The 19,457-nt window shown below is 28.8% G+C and overlaps 1 protein-coding gene across 1 annotated transcript; it reads right to left on the reverse strand.

Annotated features, from left to right (window-relative positions):
* Positions 1-244: 244 nt before the first annotated feature.
* On the reverse strand, positions 245-8,825 carry LOC107632742 (uncharacterized). The gene is made up of 7 exons (XM_021118475.2): positions 8,624-8,825; positions 8,331-8,533; positions 7,793-8,240; positions 7,354-7,713; positions 7,093-7,271; positions 4,032-7,010; positions 245-2,842 (listed from the first exon to the last, which is right to left on the reverse strand). The coding sequence occupies exons 1-7, from the start codon at positions 8,823-8,825 to the stop codon at positions 245-247; spliced, it is 6,969 nt and encodes a 2,322-aa protein (XP_020974134.2).
* Between the last annotated feature and the right edge of the window lie 10,632 nt (positions 8,826-19,457).

Raw genomic sequence — 19,457 nt, forward strand, 5'->3', positions numbered from 1 at the left:
TTCATTAAGTATATAGATAATTATTTTAATATTAAAATTTAGGTGAATAATTTAAAAGTGTAGTATATTTTTATTTATTTAATAGTTGTTCATGATGTTAAAAAAAATTATTAGTTAGGTAGCATAATCCATAATAGAATTCACCCTTATTTTAAACTGTTGAAGTAAATTTTTTCATAGTTTCACAATGCATGCAACGACAACTAGAACAACAACCGCAATTCAAAACCATGATTACGTGTGTTTATCTTGACCTAATGATTTCACCTTTCATGGCAAGTGTTAAGGCACTTAGGTTTCCCTCATTCTCCACATGAACACCAGGCATAACCACAGCTCTACTCCCAACAAACCCATCTTCACCAATCTTAATTTCTCCGAACTTTACTATTCCACCTTCATCACCTTCATATATGTGTCCAAATAGCAATGCTTCTCTTCCCACACAACCCCCTCCCTCAATCTTTACCATTTCAGGGTTCAACAAAGATCCCATGCTACTATCTATATAAGCACCATCATCCATTATGTCAATGCTTGCACCCATCATCTTCATCCAAACCATAAATAAAAATGAACCACTTGTCATGTCCATGAAATAATCTCCAATCAATGTTCTTATGGCTTGCCATGTGCTATCCATGATGATCCTTATGCTCCATAGAGGTATTGTTTCACCAACTTTCCTTCTTCCAACAAGAATCCATTTGGCTATAACACAAGCCAATGCAGCCATAACACCTGAGAGAATCCAAAATATTGGAAGCATCCAATGCAGTGGGAATCCATTGGCATTCTTTAAGTATACAATACAACACAAGGGAGCATAAATAGATAAACCAATCACAGCATGAGGTAAAACTGTTTGAAGAAAAGGTTGAATGAAGAGTGCTGAGAAAGTTTGATACCAAGTTCTTGTCAATGTTACTTTTTGTGGCTGCTTTTTAGGCAATGATGCTGCTGCCGCCATTGGACAACATGATAAGTCAACCTTAACCACGGATTGCTCAATAAGGTTCCTCCAAGATTCTGGGAGCGGTCGCTTGTTGCGAACATACTGGCAAATCTCATAGATCAATGAACGACCATGATCCATTGAAGCACTTTGAGAGTTAGAAGTAGCAGGAATAACATCTAACTCATGGCTTTTGAGATAAGGATTGAACTCACACATGTCTGATTCTTCCTTAGAAAGATTCTCAGTGATATTGATCTCTCCAACATCAATGTAAGGGAAGTCATTTTCGTCCCATGGTCTTGTGCAATCCAAAGCAACATCACGTGTGGCTTCATCATCCGGCACCGGTCGAACTTGGATTTGGAAAACATAATGAACTCCACCTGGTGAACTCACGCGGTTCTTGAAATCATCCGCAAGGAAAAGAAGAGGGCGTTTATCATTTTCATCCCTTGGAATAGCACCTGTTTCTGGTGGAAGAATCCCAATTGGCTTAACCATACCTGTGTTCTCACCAATGCTTTTGTCATAGGGTCTTAACTTGAACTTCACATACATTTCTTGTCCATCATTGAAGCGCAAGAGCCTGCAAATGTTGGAGTAGTAATGCAATTCAGCATATGAGTTAGCATTTCTAAGAGAATTCCACACTGCTTCACGAAGATGTGGGAATTTCTTAACTAGTTCCTCTCTTGCAGCAAGTCCACACACAAACCAACTTGCAAAATCAGCCAAAGTTCTTGCATAAAATGCCTTGCCTGTCTTCAATGTAAGATCAAAGAGAGCATTGTTAGAAGCAGGTTCATCAGAGAGTATCTTCAGAGATGCACCACGTGCATCAATTCTTGCATCATCATCAGCACTCAAGCTATTGCTATGTCGGATCAAGATAGGGTAGCTCTTTCCAGGGTGGAAAATCTTGTGCATTGGAATTCCATCAATTTTGTCATACATTTTTAGGTACCCTTTTCCACTAACTCCAATTCTGTGGAAATATCTTGCCTTAGCATTCATGGTTGTGGTGGCTAAATTTGCAGACAAGTTACTTACTACTTTCTTGTAAGCCATGTCCATCTCTTCTATTCGTTCATCTAAACCACTTGTGGGTTTTTTGGTAATAACCCTTGTTTGAGATCCAATGTACATGCTACCTTCATGGAGTATGGAATTCATTGGAGCAATTGAAAGTGCTCCTAGAATGACATTCTTTTCAACATGAGAACCAGGGAGAATAATGCTTTGACTTCCAACAACTGAGTTGTCTTGAACCTCTATTTTTCCACAAGTGTATCCGTTTGAGTAATGGAAACCGGTGATTATTCTGCTAAAATCACCAAGATGAACACCATTACCAATTGCCATGAGCTCTGGGTTTGAAACTGGGTTGATGGCTCTTATAGAACAATGCTTGCCAATTTTTGCACCTAAGAGGCGCAAATATACACAAAAAGCTTCTGTTCCTGTGAGGAGTTTTGCAAATCTAAGGTGGCAGGAAAGACTCAATTGATTTCGAAGCCATGTTTTAAAGTGGTTTTGCTTTTGACCATGAAGAAGACGAATGAAGAAGCATGTGAGAATGCTGAGAATGAGACCATGAAGCAAGTAAGCACATGCCAGTGAAATGGTGAATACAATGGCACTTGATGGGAATTCAGAAAGCATGGTGGCATAAGCAATAATAGTGAAAGGAATCCAGTGGAAAGCCCCACTTATGCACATGAATGAAAAGTGTTGTAATGATGTTGGTTTTTGGAAGAGCCTTGTGTAGAGAAAGTATGTAATGGCTGCAGCAAGAGCGCTTACAAAGCCAACAACATAGATCCCCATCAATTGGTAGATAGCACTAGCTTCATTTTTGTCTGTAGTAATTAGCATTGTTGCACTCTGAGGGAAAAAAACAAAAGAAATAAAAAGGTTATATAATTTTTAAAACAAAAACTATATCATAATAAATTTTATAATATAATATTAATAGTATAATAAAAATTAATTCTGACAACTAGTATATATATTAAAATATTCTCTTAAGGAGAATTTTTTGATAAAAAGAATCTATTTTTTATTTGATTTTGGTAGATGAGTTAGATTTAAATTTAAACAAAATGTTCATAAATAAATACAAAAAGTAATATACTTATTAGCATTTAAACAAAGTTTGACTCATATAAATTCTACTTCATTAAAAATATTTTTTTTTGTTGAATAAAATTTTACAATTATTTATATAAAAATTAAAATTGTAAAAATTAAAATAAATCCAAGTATTTTTATAACAGTTTCTCTTAACATAGTTGAATATCAATTAATTTCATAATTTATAATTTTATTTTGAAAATTAAAAAATCTATAAAAAACATATAATATATAGATTATTTGATCTATATCATAAAAAATATATAAAAATAGAATAATGTTTTAATAAATAGCATTAATGACAAAGAAATAATAAAATATTTTTTTCTTAGAAAATAATTTATTAATAATATTAAATTTATTAATTAGGAGATAATATTAATAGAGATTATTATTTAAATTTATTATTAATATTAATTAGAAAATAATACTAATAGAAGTTATTGAAAAAAAGGAGACAATAAAAAAATTAAATTAAAAAATTTATAAAAATCAAAACTTAAAAAAAACAAGCTTGCGTGATAATAGAATAATATATAATAAGATGTTAATCTCTATTCGTGAAAAACATATGTATTATAAATTAGATAGATAAATGTAGCCCAGTGTCAGAATAAGTTGTTTTATGGATTGATGTAGTTTTGATCACAATGACAATGCATTGATATGTACTTATAATTGGCAGTACAACAAAGGCTATATATATATATATATATTAGTATGTCTACATTTATGGTATTTATTGTAGTTATGTAAGTGTTTTTAAAATTAAATTTTTTTTTTTTATCTTTTGGTACTATTTTGTTTTAGCAACACTTTTTATAAAGCATTATAAAATATTAAAAAATGCTACTTCAATTTTAGGAATATTTTTTGAAACATCATAACTATGATAACTACTGTAGCATAGATATACTAGATGATAATTTCAGGAACTAACCTCTTTAACATTATTAAGCTTTGTAGGCTTGAGCACATGCTGTCCTTTTTCAACCTTTTGCAAGGGTTGTACCTCAGCACCATCTTTAATAACACTACCTTTTTGAATAACAGCATAAGGTCCAACTGAAGAACTTTTTCCAATCCTAATTGGATTGAAACTCAAGATCCTATTCTTTACCTCATGGCTTTGAACCAAAACCCCTTCAGCAATGACAGCTTCATCTCCAATTGAGACCAAAGACGGGTCTGTGATGTCAACTGTATCGAGCAAAACTGAGGATCCAATTCTTGCACCAAGCATCTCAAACCAATACTTAAGGAATGTTGTTCCTCTGAGGTGTACTCCTAGGACTCTAGAAGCAATTTCTTGAGTTTTATAGTGTGTCCACCACTTGATAAAATCCATTGAATGGATGGAGATTTCAGGAACAAGGGCATAGTTTGGCCTCAAGAAAGAATTCCCAAAAATTGAAATGCAAATGCTAGTAGAAGCAATGCATAGGATCCAAGAAAGGGGTGCCAAAGTCAAAGAAATTAAGTAGTTTGACCATGAAATTCCTTCCACTAATGCACTGATACTTTGATTGAAACTTAGAAAAGCAGTGATGGATATGTAAGCAGGAAAAACCAGCATGAGAGTAATATAGAAAAGTGCTAGGAGTTGAAGTAAACGAATACCCCATTGGTGAGTCTTGGACACATCCATAACCAATTCAGCAATCTCTATATCTTCTTCTGAAGCATTGGATGGATTGCTAACAAGTTGTGGCTTAGACTTGAATAGAAGATTTTCTGAGAAGTTAGCCAACTCTTGAATGCAAGAAGTAGTGAAGACATCAATAGCTGCAACCGGAACTCCCAAAAAATCTGAGAGTTTTTGTGATGCTTTGACAACACCAATTGAGTCAACACCAAAAGATGTTATGTTATCTGTGACTGATATGTCACTTTCTGGGATTCCTGCCTGCTCAGAAATAAGCTTTTTCAAGAACTCCACAATTTCCTTGTTGCTGATTCTTTGGCTAGTTCCAAGATTGTTCTTTGCTACATTGGACCTTGGTGTTCTTCCATCTTTGCAAGTTCCAGTAGTAAATGACCTTACCAATTTTTTCTTTGTCAAGAGAGGTTGTGGCACCAAGTTCAGTGTTTCATCTGCAAACTGTTTGAGACACTCAAACCTCTTGATTTTTCCTGATGTTGTTTTGCTGATGGTTCTTGGCTTGATCAACTTGACAGAAGCAACACTAACTCCATGTTCTTCTATAACACGAGTTTGAATATGCTCAATCACATCCTTGCTAACTGATTTACCATCCTTTACTTCTGCAATCACAACGAGGCCAACTTGATCAGACCCGTCAGGCAAGGCAATACCTTTTGCTGATAGAATCTCCTCAGGGACACCAATGACAGCGCAACACCCGGGACGAAGATATTCGGATGAATTCTCAACTGTCTTTTCAACATCTGATGAGTATATATTTCTCCCAGCTGCAATGATCAGATCCTTGATTCTTCCTGTGATGAATAGCTTCCTATCTATTATCCTTCCCAAGTCACCAGTTCTTGTGAAGTTTCTTCCAGGATGGTTTGGAAGCTCATTCCTGAAAGTTTTTTGGCTCAGTTCATCCTTTCCCCAATACCCAATTCCTGAACTTTGACTACTTATCCAAATCTCTCCTTCTTTTCCATCTTCTTGAAGCTCTTCGCCACTCTCAGGATCAACAATTCTGATGTCAACATCAGCATCTCCTGGCTGGACATATCCACAGCAGATTCTTCCTTGCCAATCAACAAGAATAGGATTACTTTGTCCAAATGCGCAGCTGACGAAAACGCAGTTTTCGGCCAAGCCATATCCTGGAGCTAGCACCTTTTGGGATAAGCCAATAGGACCAGTTAGCTCAAGAAATCTTTTTAAAGTCTTCTGCCTCACTGGTTCAGCAGCAATCATAAGAAAAATCATGGAGGAAAGGTCTAAATGTTGAAGATTATCTGTGTCAGACTCTAACCTTCGGATCACCAACTCAAAAGCAAAGTTAGGGGCAGCACTATGAGTTGCTTGGTACTTACTCATAGTTTCAAGCCACAACAATGGCTTCTTGATGAATGTGATTGGCGAAAACAACACGGCCGATCCACCACTAACAAGAGCTGTAAAAAGTCCTCCAATGAGCCCCATGTCATGGTACTGAGGAAGCCAGCTTATTAGCATGGTCCTCGAGGTGCTCTTGTACCTTCCTCTCATCAACTTCACATTGTGAACTAGGCCTCCATGAGTAATCATCACTCCTTTAGCATCCCCAGTTGAACCTGACGTAAACTGCAAGAAACAAATATCACCAGGTTGAGCCTCACATTGATCATCTACATATTTAGAAGCCAGACTTTTTGACTTGTCGATCCAAGAATCAGTGTGCATCCATGGAAGATTTGGCCATCTAGCTGAAGACTTCCCATCTTTTCCGGATAATGAGATTAGACCTTTAACAAATCCGGCCCGCACGGCTGAGTGATAACCTTTTGTTGATAGAATTGCCACTATGCCACATGACTTTGCAATATTGTCAATTTTCACAAGTGCTTGTCCACTTTTTTGCATGGGGTCTGGAGGAAGAACAGGAACTGGTATAACTTTAGCCCTTATGCATCCGAAGAAGGCATCGACGAAATCCAGACCGGGGACATAGACTAGGAGAACCTTGTCACCGGGCTTGATGATTGGCTTTCGGCATGATAAGAGATTCTGAGCAATACAAGAAGCATTGGAATTTTGTTCTCCATAGCTCCTTGTGCATACAACTTCTCCTTCTTCATTTATCCAAGAATAAAGAGTTCTGTTTTGAGTGATTGGATGAGTTCCCCAGTGCTTCAAATAGCTGTTCAAAGAGGGCAAATTGGGAAATTGCACCCCAGGCAATTCACCAAGTTCTCTAGGCTCCTTTTTCTGGAACTCAGTTTGTAGTGGAAACAAACTCTGCAGATAACATGCTTCTAGTAAGTGCAACTCAATTTTGGGAGTATTTAAAAACTAAAATATATAAATATTAAATAATTACCTTAGTGTAAGGGAACATTGGCAAATCACTGCTAGTTGCAAAGTTCTTACACATGAGAGCCATGGCATAGGATGAATTTCTCTCTGTGAGCTCGAAAGCCATAAGGCCGCCGACATAGTAAGTATTCCTTGAACCTTGAAGTTCTGACTCCAGCTTTTCATAGAAACCAGATTTCATATCTGCATTTCAAACTCTTAAGAGTTTATAATTCTCAACTAAAAATGAAAATAAATTATGGGCATTAAGTAGTTCCGAGAATACCTTGGCTGTTAACATGAGGAAAATACTTGAAGCGACGTTGAAGGATGAATTTGTCAATTTTCCCCCCCATGGATTCAACCGCTTTAATCGCAAGCTCGATGACAGTTGGTCCCTTAATATCAGAAGAGTTGCCATAAGACCAGAACAAGAATATGTCACTGTCATCATAAAACTTCTGCATTGCAACAGGATTTCCAATGGTGTTGGGATCTTCCATGTATTCACTAAAGTAAAAGAACCCAATTGGAAGATGTTCAAATCCTTTAATCTTAAAAACTGTGGTGTAGTAATCAAATGTCTCTACTTTGCTGAACAAGTCCCTTTCAAGTTCAGTTGCATCCATGACTTCTTCTTCAGACTCTGCAACAAGAATCAATCAGAAAACAACAACAATATGTAATATACAAAGAAATGAACATATATATGTATATACACTAACCTGTGAAAGCTGAAGGCACTGATCTATAAGTTCTTCCATATCTTAAGGGAAAATTACCAGAGATTATGATCTTATCAAACTCCATGGTTTTTTCATTTTCATTTAATCTCTTGACAGTTACTTTGACACTTTCAGAGCTACGTCTGATCGCCAACACTTGAGTGTTACAATGAAGTTTTATAGGAAGTGATTCAGCAATCTTCTTCCATAGACTTGTATATCCACCTTTGAAGCGTCGAATTTTTCCGGCCATTGATGTTCTAGTAAATTCATGAATGTATGCATAAGGCAAGTCTTGGACAAATCCAAATCCTGAGGCAGTGTAACCATAAGCCACAGATTTAGGAACAGATTTGAGTCCATGACTCTCAAGATAATCTGTAGTTAAGTCTGAAGCAACTTGGCTAACAGCATGGATCCCAAAATGCTTAGAGTTCTTCACCTTTTCCTGTCATTCGAGTCATATAAGCAGAATCAACATAATAAGGAATTTTAATTTCATTATGTAAATGAAAGACTAAATACTATATATACTTACTTGAATATCCAAAGTAAGTGTCATAACAGATACATAATCATCAGCAACATTAACATCTTGGAACTTTCCAGAGTAAGGGTCAATGAGAGCAAGCTTGTGTGAGTCCATTTCTTCTAGTTCCGATCCTGTCTCTTTCGCGAGATGAAAGATGACTGGAGCACTATTTGCAGCAAGAACTTGCCCACCCAGATCATAAATTTTCCCTGCATATATATATAGTAATCCAAAACAAAAATCATTCATATATATTCAATTGGATCAGCAGCTAGAGAGTGGTAGTAAGATATAAGTACCTTCAATTTCTACTGATTCACACATGCCAGCAACTGTGTGATGTTTCTCCAAAACTGTGACATTATTATAACCAAGTCTAGAGAGTGCATATGCAGCTGATAAACCACTTGGACCAGCACCAACTATTCCAATTCTGGTGCTTAATGGTAATGAAGGATGCAACTTGGAGAATTGGTCATCTATTGGTATTTTAAGATCCATGCCTGCAATCTCTGCTACAATCCAATCATTTTTTACAACTAGTTAGTTAGTTAGTTAGTTGAATTCTGTTAGTTTGTTATTTTGACAGCTGGAGTTAGTTACTTAGCTGGCTGTGTATACAAGTAATGTAAAGGGAATTTTATTTATGTGATTCAATTTAATTTTCTCACTTCTCACTCTCAATAACAACAAAGAAAGATACCTTATTAAGAAACTACAAAAAGAGGATGCCAAAAGGTTCAAAAAGTGTTACAAATATATATTTGTTCATTTGATATCATCAAACAAATGAGAACATTACCTTAGAGATGAGAAGAACGGTGCAGTGTATTATATAATGAATGTAATTTGATGAGGAGTTGTTGTCAACGTTGGATCGTTAATTGGATCATTTGCTGCAGTAATTGCAATGACATTATTATTCTCAGGATAACTACATGAGGTGCATGTTTATTTTGTTGGAAAATATTATCATATTGAAAAGAAAAAACATATTGATATGTCACAGGCATAAGAACATCCATGAATGAAGAAGAAAAATAAAATGTGTATGTATAAACAGAAGAGAGGAGAAGCAAATATAAGACTAGTTTGGTTATTACCGCAGTGATGATAATTGATAAAGCATATAGTAGATTATTTTGCCAAATGGCATGGTGAGATTGAAGAGGATGTGTAGTAATGATTAATGAATTAAGCTGCTGACTCATCTATCTTAATTTATAGAGAAAGTTTTAGTTAGGACTAAGCTTATAGTAAGCAATCACATCACTATCATTTAATATTGCTTAAAAATATTTGTAACGATGTGTATATTCTAGTCCTAAAGTATAGCTAAAATTTATAGAGAATTTGAGTATAGTTCCACTGCTGAATAATCCCGGCCTCGATGAGTACAAGAATTACATTGTATTAATGTCCAAAACATGCAACATAGGATTATGAAATATTCCCATGGAATAAACCGTCTTATATTATATACAAGTTTGAGTTTTACTCCATGCAAGAATTGCACAACATTTCAAATTGTCACGATACATATATAATTATTTTAGCATTCGAAACATTTTAATTTTTATGAAACAGAGCTCAATTGCAATCTTTATCTTTGACAAAATAAATTTTCAAATATTAGTTTTATACTTTCATTGGACAAAATGGCCTAAATGACAAAAATGATAGATTAATTATTAACTCATTTTATCAAATGGAACTAATATTTGAAAATTTATTTTGTCCAAAACAAAGATTAAAATCTATTTTAGTAAAATCAGAATCTTTCGCGTGTCAAAATATTATTTATTCTACAAAAAAAAAAGAACTTTTTTTTCCTTTTAGTAACAAAACTTATTGTTTTTTAATATTACGAAAACAAGATTTTAATATAAAAAAAAAAGAAAAATGTACCACATATGTTATTTACTTATTTCCCTTGATCTTTACATTTACTATTTCATTAAAGGCGTTAATTACATGAGAGGTTAATAAAAAACAAGTTATACGGTGAATGGTTTTTCAAGATTCTATTGTATGTCCATGGATATTGGATTTAACTATACGGTAGTTTCAATGCTCATGAATCATGATAAGTTCATACATTTTTCATTTTATTAAAGGTATTGGATTCTGTAATGATTACTCAAAAACAAACAAAATAAATGTCTAGTACTGAATTGAATAAGGTAACTGAAAGAAATATATAATTTATTGAGTATTAGCAAAGGGTACCATGCTTATAAAAGATGATTTTCTGCAAAACATTGATAAATTAACTTATATTAATGTTAGCTGGTCAAAGGAAAAAAAAAATGGAAAATTGACGATGTGCGATTATGAGTTTTTTGTTTTTCTTTGGTCAATAATATAATGAGATTAATAATTGAAATAATTATATCAATATATTATTTGTCAATTTATTATTAATAATAATTAATTATTATATTTTAAACGCATGTATAAAAAGATACATTCAAAAAATATATCTATAAAAATATTTTTATTAGATATAGCTATAAAAAAGACATTTTTATTAGATACATTCATAAAAATATTTTTATTAAATACAGTCATAAATAAAAATTAATAGAAATTGACAAAAATACTATTAATAAGGTAACGAGACTGTTAATAATTAGCAGTTAATTATATGTTGGTTTATTAGGGCACTATAGTCCAGTCTTCCCCACAGACTTGAGCAGGCCGGTGTCATTTCATTTTCTATATGACATCAACTCTAACCAATACCTATGTACTGCGTGCTATCATATATATAAAATTATAAACCAAGAAATTAATTATTATAAGCAATTTGAAGTGCAATACTGATAAATGGTACCTTTTTTCTGAAAATGACATTTATAAATTAGAATGGTTAAATTTCATCCTTTAAATAAATTATAAAGTTATTTAAGGCTGCCTCTTATTATTTATTTGAGTAAATATTAAATTTGGACTTTGTCCATTTTTATGAAAGATAAAGTGATTCTTATCTAAAAAAAGAGACACTTCGATCCTTAATTTTTTTATTTTGGATAAAAAAAATTCGTTAAATAATAACAAAAATTAGTTTTGTGGAGATTTTATTTGTATTTTGTAGAAATCTTAAATTTTTATAAAATTCTTTTTAACAATATAACTAATTACTACTACTACTACTACTACTACTTTTATTACCTTCTTCATCCTTATTATTACCACTCCTATTTCTATTATTTTTATTGCTTATTATCATTATTATCTCCTCTACCATTATCATCACCAATATCAATATTATTAATATTAAAGTTTTCTTCTTTCATTTCTTATTCGATATTATCTTTTTTTTAAAAGGTATATGTACTATAATTACTTTTTTTTGCGGCATCATTTTTATCAATAATTTTTCTTCACTTAACTACTTAGATCTTTAAAAGGTATTTGTACTAAAATTAAAATTAGACCTTTTAATTTCATTTTATACAAAATTAAAAAATTTTAAAAATTTATAATATTTAAATTGAAATCTCCAATTTTTATTTTCAAAAAATTAAGAGATTTTTAAATTAAAATCGAATCTTCCAATTTTACTTTTTGCTAAACAGTTTTCATATTTTAGGAAAAAAAAATAAAAAGACAATATAGTTAAAAATATCCCATTCTAATCCAAGGTTAAAAAAAATAGATTCATTTTTACACTGTAAATAAAATTAATTAGTCCTTGTGTTAATTGATTAGTAAATGATATTAGTTATTCTTTAAATAATTAAATTGGTTTTCCAATTTTCATCTCAATCATTTTCATCCCTCCAATTTACTTTACATGATCAAATTGATTGAAATACTTATTCTATCAACTTGCCTAATGATATGCCAATAGTTAATATCTCATGTCAACTTTTAGTTAATATTGTTAATTAATCAAATGATGAAAAAAAACTAACTTGATTTACTATTTCAAAATGGGCAAACCAATTATATATATATATATATATATATATATATATATTCAATGAAATTAAAACTTATTTCAAATATTAAAATAAAATTAAAATAAATTAAATATTAAGAATATTTTTAAATTTTTTCTAATTTTTGAAGTAATAAAAGTATTTTTCTATTTAATAAGGAAATAAAGCACAAACACTTCACATTCGCAATTTCAGAAAGGTTGTAGACGTCTATTACACGAAAGATAATAAACGACATAAACATTTTTGTATTATGTTTTCCAAGATCCGAATCATCACATAGATTCTAATAAACTGATGTACTAGTTTTTCGAAAGTGACTACGGAAGTTACAAAGTTCATTGTGATTAAGTGTGCGATTAGGGTAATATTACACGTACACATATGAAACCTTGATAATCTTCTGCTTTGGACGAAATGAAAACAATTCTCATAGCTTTTTTCATGTCAATCTGATGTGAAATAAAATAACACTCTTTAACTTGCTGTCTTTTCTATTTTAAAGTTTAAACAATTTTTATAAGTAAAATGTTGGTTATCTAATATTCTTTTTAATATTATGATATACTCGAAGTACAAGCAAATAACTTTTTTTTTGTTATATATACTAATATTTAGATTCTAGTATATCTATATTTATATTGGCTACAATGACTATGCAAATATTATTAAAATTAAAGTTGTATTTTTGTTTTTATATTTTGGTAATATTTTTTTAATAATATTTTGAAAACGTTATTGAATAATAAAAAGTTGCTATTTCAATTCTAATACTTTTTAAAACACTATACCTATTGTAGCCATGGTAGCATAAGCATACTAAAGTGTACTATATTATTGTTGGAAAGATAATACAATTTCGTCTTAACTGGTTTGAAAACGTGGAAAGAAAATTAACTGAATATTTAATTAGAAAAGTGAATGTGATGAAAGGTAGATAAGAAAAATTTATATGTAAATAATTTTACTTTAGATATAATATATGATAGAATTTAACACTAATTATTTGTTCGATTTAGCCCATCATACCTAATAAGCTAATTAGACAAGACGTTGTTGTTGTTATATATTAATATTAGAAAAAATTATTCTAAAAGACCGTTAGAAAGATTTAATTATTAAAAAAATATTTAACACTAAAATTATTAAAAAATATTAATGTTTATAATAATATTTAAGAAGAATAATAATTTTTTTATAAAAAAATAAATATATTCTTAATAATTTTTTTATTTAATTTTCATAATTTTTATAGCAATTATTTTCATTCTTCTTAAAATCTTTTTTATTTTCATAATTATTTAATTAATTAATTTATTTTTTTATTTATATGGTCTTCCATCTTTTCTTTCTCTCTCAGGGTACAACAAGAGACAAATATGCCATTAGTTCTATGTGCTTTACTTCGAGGATTAAAGATGATGAAATGAGTAAATTAGTAAATGTGTGATTTATTAGTGGCCGTTGGTCAAATAGTAGCTAGTTAGGGTTATATTTGATCAGTTGAAAAAATTTTTTCTGTAAATCTATAAATACCTTTATTGGAAAAAATCTTCAAAATATGTGTGTGCGTGTTTAATCATTGTGAAGATCTAAGAGCCATTAGCGAAGTAACCTTCCAAAGTCGTCGCTAGACACAATCTTCAAAACCTTCTGCCAAAAATCTTTTGTTTATCTCTACTTTAGTTGCTATCCGTATTATACTTTGGAGATGTTTTTATGTTGTGTTTTAATTGATTTTTGTATAATTTATTTGGTATTTCTCATCACATATTATTAAATTTTTTAAAAGATTTTCTTTCTAAAAATAATAAAAAATATTTAATTTGGACTAAAACAAAAAAGGTAATAGATTAACTATTAGATTTTTTTAAAAAATTATTTACATAAAAAAATATATCACATTCATTATATACGGTAATTCTATAAATAATTATATACGGTAAACACCATAAAAATTATTTTAATCATATATAATTATTTGAAACCATGAAAACGCCGTTTATTTTTAATTATATATAATTAAAAAATAATTAAATAAATATATTCGATAAAAAATTAATATTATTAAAAAATAAAATTTATTTTAAAATTAAAAATAAAATTTATTTAAAAATAAAATTAAAAATCATGGTTTTTTTTTCTTTTTTCTAAAATTTATCTACGAGTAATTCTATAAATATTTTATGATGAATAAAAATATTAAACTCGTACTAAAATTTATTCTAATAAAATTTATTTTTATTCTACTAAACGTTAAATAAACTATTGAAAAGAATTTTGTTTTCTCCATTAGAGAAGAATGATAAACTTTCATACTTCTATTATGTTATGGCAATAATTTGGCCTGTTCTTTTTTAATGTACATAATAATAATAATAATAATAATAATAATAAGAATAAACAAGTATGTATATCACAGTAGAAAAGGAAGCACGTCACCAAATAATTTATCATCCGAATTATATATGAAAATCAAATTGATAATATGAGGGCTAACACTACAAAAATCGATAACAAAGTTAGGGATTTACAAAACCTTTCTTAAGATTATAGAAAAAAACGTTTATATTTGTGTGATATATAAAACAATTATCATATTATTATTATTATTACATTATATATATATATATATATATATATATATATATATATATATATATATATATATAAAAGCAAAAAAAGTCTAACCGTTTTAAAGTAAAATTTTCTTTTAATATTTGATTAAATGTTCTTGTATTTAGTACTTTTTTTTTTGGCACTTTCTCTTAGTTAAAAATATAATCATTATAATTTTTTAGTTATTATTGCTAGGGGTGTTTACAAATGGGATATGGCTGAAATTTCGATCCAATCTGCACTAAACTCATTAGATCAAATTCGATATTTGCACTTTTTATGTTTGGATCAGATATCAAATATATCCATAAAATAAAAAATATTAAAAATTTTTATTTTTATAAAAAAAGTCAATAATTTTTTTGCTTACTTTTTAAAACATATTTACTTCTATCTGATTAGAGTGTAGATCCGATTCGATCCAATCCGATCATCTTATAATACTTATTGGTTTTTGAAATTATGTTCGTATCTCAATCTATAGTTGTAAAAATCGAACTAGATTAGCTGGTTCGACCGAAAAATTAGTGAACATACTAGAATCGAAACTGGACTAGGTTTACTCTTTGGACCGTTTAAGGAATAAAATCGGTGTGAATCGATAAAAACCGGTACAAACCAGTCTAATCAAACTGGTTTGCTTGAAAAAAATTTTAAAATGTCTCCACAAGGTCTCGAACCAAGAACCCTAGAACAAAAGCAACCTCTACTTACCACTTAGCCATTGCACTTTTAAGTATTATATTTGACAAATACTAATTATATAGTATACATAAATATCTAATTTAATTTAATTTTTATTTTTTCTATTTTTAAAATTAATTATATTTTAATTATATACCATTATTAATATAAATATAAATTTTACTAAAAATTTATTAATTTACTTGATCTATTTTATTGCTAGTATTGTGATTAAAGTTATTTGTTTTGGTGTTAGTGTTAAAATCTACTGATATTATAGTTAGATGATAGGCTTTGTGAATTAATTATTTTTTTATTGTGTCAAAATAAGATACTATTGTAGTATTAAAATTTTATGATTTTTTTTATATTAGTTATTTTTAGAAGTTGAGACTTGATTCTTCATAAAATGTTAGTGAAGATATGTATTTCAAATTTTAATTTTAAGTTTTATAACTATTTTATATTTTATATTTACTTGAGATCGGTTTTATCGGTTCAACTAGTGATTTATTGGTTGAACCAATAAACCAGTAAACTAGTAGCTTGACCAGTTCGATGGTTCGGTTCTAACAACTATGTTTCAATCTAATTTCAAAAATTTCGATTTACTCAATTTAGTCTCCCAATTTAATAGTTATGACTCACATTGGTTCCTAATCTTATTTTTGTCACTGTCTCACAAAATCGTTAACGACATGCTGAGATGGACTAACGACTGCTACATTATATATTCTAGCGACTATTTGATGTGACAATTGAAATTTTTTTTACCTAATTTTTTTTCAACTAAACACTTAAAACCCTAATATGAGTCACGGATACCTAAGTTAAAAAATCAAACTAAGTAAATTGAAACTTTAAAAATCATATTAAAGCTCAAATATAATTTCAAAACAGAACTTTAACTTATGTAGTGATTAATTTAAATGAGAATCAAATAAATCAAAATTCAACATAATTTTTATCAATGTTTTCAAATTCAAAATTTCTATACCAAAATTAACTAGAATTTTTCTTTAAATTAAAAATTTAATGAAATACTGACTTTAATTATCTTAACCAATGTCCTAATTAATTATTTTTATGTCTTAAAAAAACTGTATATGAGAAAAAATAATTAATTTGTCTATTTTAATAAATAATTATTTTACTAAAATGAAAGAAACTATTTTTTAAGAATTTTTTAAGAACTAATTAATATTATATATATTTTGTTACACTACATTTAGTTATAAAAATTTTATTTATTTCTAATGCTTATATTAAAAATAAAAAAAAATTAAATTAGTGAATCTTAATCTATAATATAATAATAATATAATAATTATTTTATATATTGTACGAATATAAATTAATTATTTTTTATTTATAAAAATTTTAAAAGGCTTGAGCTTGTTATATATATATATTTTGATGAATGTGATATATTTTTTTTATGTAAATAATCTTTTAAAAAAAATCTAATAGTTAATCTATTACCTTTTTTGTTTTAGTTCAAATTAAATATTTTTTATTGTTTTTGGAAAAAAAATCTTTTGAGGAATTTAATAATATGTGATGAGAAACACCGAATAAATTATACAAAAACCAATTAAAACACAACATGAAAACATCTTTAAAAAAAGACGTTTTAGACATCTTTATCTGAGTGGCCTCCTTATACTTTTACTAGTCTAAAACTAACTTTTCAGTATTACAAGAACTAATTTATTTGCGAAGCATTATTAATATTTTCCCTCTTCAAGTCATATACCACATAAGGAATTGCAATGTTTTTTACGCACATTAATAATAACTATTCAAATTGAATCACAAGGTTTAGATTCATTCCATGAGGTGAAGAGAATGAGAGACCAAAAGAAGGAGGAAGAAAAGGTGAAAGGCCACATAAATGGAAAAATAAATAATTATGAAAATATTCAAAATTTTAGAAAGAATGAAATAATGGTTATAAAAATGATGAAAAATAAATAAAAAAATAATTACAAATATATTTATTTTTTATAAAAAATTTAGTTATTTTTTATAAACATTAATTTTTCTTAATAATCTTAGTATTAAAAGTCATTTTTAATAATTAAATATTTTTAACGATCTTTTAGACTAAATTTTCTTATGTTTGATATTTTTTTATGATGCTTTTTCCAGCTTCATTGCTCTTACTATTTCTCGTGTGATGTTTAAGAAAAATTATTTGTACTTTCGGGTCATAAATTATAACTTGGTAATGGAACATCATTTATTTTCTAAATGAGGTAATAATAGTATAGTTTATTTTATATATTTAGGCGAATCAAAAACAAAAGGGGGAAACACGGTCAAATGTATACTGTTTGGTATATGTGAGATAGTAATACTAGAGAAATAATATTTAAAGTTATTTTATATAATATAATATTTATAATTTTATATATATAACCTTTATAATTATATATTTATTATATCTAAAATTATATAATTTTTAGTAATAATTAATAAATATTAAATAAAATAATTTAAAATAATTTTAATTAATTTTTTATTATTTCTCAAATATTATTGGGTATATATACACTAGCAATTGTGATATAAGCTGAGTAACAAGTAATTAATGGGTTTATTTCCAAAAGTCAACCCAAATAAAAATGTCAACGTTATGAAAACACTGATGAAAGCATATTAATAAGATAAATATGATTAAACAGCAGGTATATACTCCCTCAGGCCTCACATTGCAGGCCGTTGTGATTTCGTTTTCGCTTTCTTTGACTCAAACATATCTCGCTGCAAACGCATTTGTATTTTGAAATTAATTAAACACATTTTAGTGCATTGACAAACAGTGCCTTTTTCATGAAAATGACATGTATTATACCACTTCCTATAACGAGAATTGTATTTAGAAATAATTTCAAAATGCTTATACAATTTAGATACTTTTAAATTGTGTATGCATAATTCTCAACTACTGGATAATAGTTAATTTTGTACTTTTATATACAAAACGATAATGTTAGAGAGACAAAAAAAAAAGTCGAAATTTATCTTATTTAAATAATTAATAAAAACTAAATAAGACAAGTTATGGTTATTTTTGGCTGATTTTCTTTGGTTACTAAATATTTCCGTATATAAAAATATGGTTTGATTAAATCGAAGTGTATGAAAAGGGATTTTTATTTAAATTAATAAAATATAATATTTACTTAAATGTATAATGTGTAAATAAGATATAATTGTATAATAACATTAATTAATAATATCTTAATATAATTAAGTATTTCGTAAAAAAAGAACTTTATGTTGATGAGTTTGGAAAATTCTAATTTAATTTGATGATGAATAAATATTATCAAAACAATTAATTATAAAAATTATTAATTTGATTTTAAATTATACTTGTTTAATTAATAATTTTTGTGTGTGCAGATTTTAGTGTTGGACCGAAAAGAAAAGAAAAGAACCTAAGCCCAATGAAATCAAAAAATTTTAACCTTGTACCATATCATTTTTTGAATGATGGCTGAAGTATTTTATTTGTTGGGCCAGTTTGAATTATTATTACTACAAGCCCAATTGAAATCTTTGCTAAAAAGACCAAAGTTTGATCCGAAACTATTAAGCAAAGAAAGCAAAGTTTCATTGCTCCTAACGGATCTCATTCTTTCCTTCAAGTAATGGAATTCAAAATTTTATTAAGGACAGTTAATGCAGACCTTGGAACAATGAGAGAGAAATTGTTATTGATTTGATGGTTTGCCTTAATGAGGCACGCTACCTAAAGCAAAGGGAAGTAAAAGCAAATCATTTTTAATTAATTTGTCAAGATCACTTAAGTGCTTTTTCTTTTCCTTTCTCTCATTTCTTTCTTCTCTATTCGGTCATTACACAGCAAACCATG

Source organism: Arachis ipaensis, chromosome B3 (assembly GCF_059453495.1).
Source record: "Arachis ipaensis isolate K30076 ecotype BB chromosome B3, ASM5945349v1, whole genome shotgun sequence".
Classification (NCBI taxonomy): domain Eukaryota; kingdom Viridiplantae; phylum Streptophyta; class Magnoliopsida; order Fabales; family Fabaceae; genus Arachis; species Arachis ipaensis.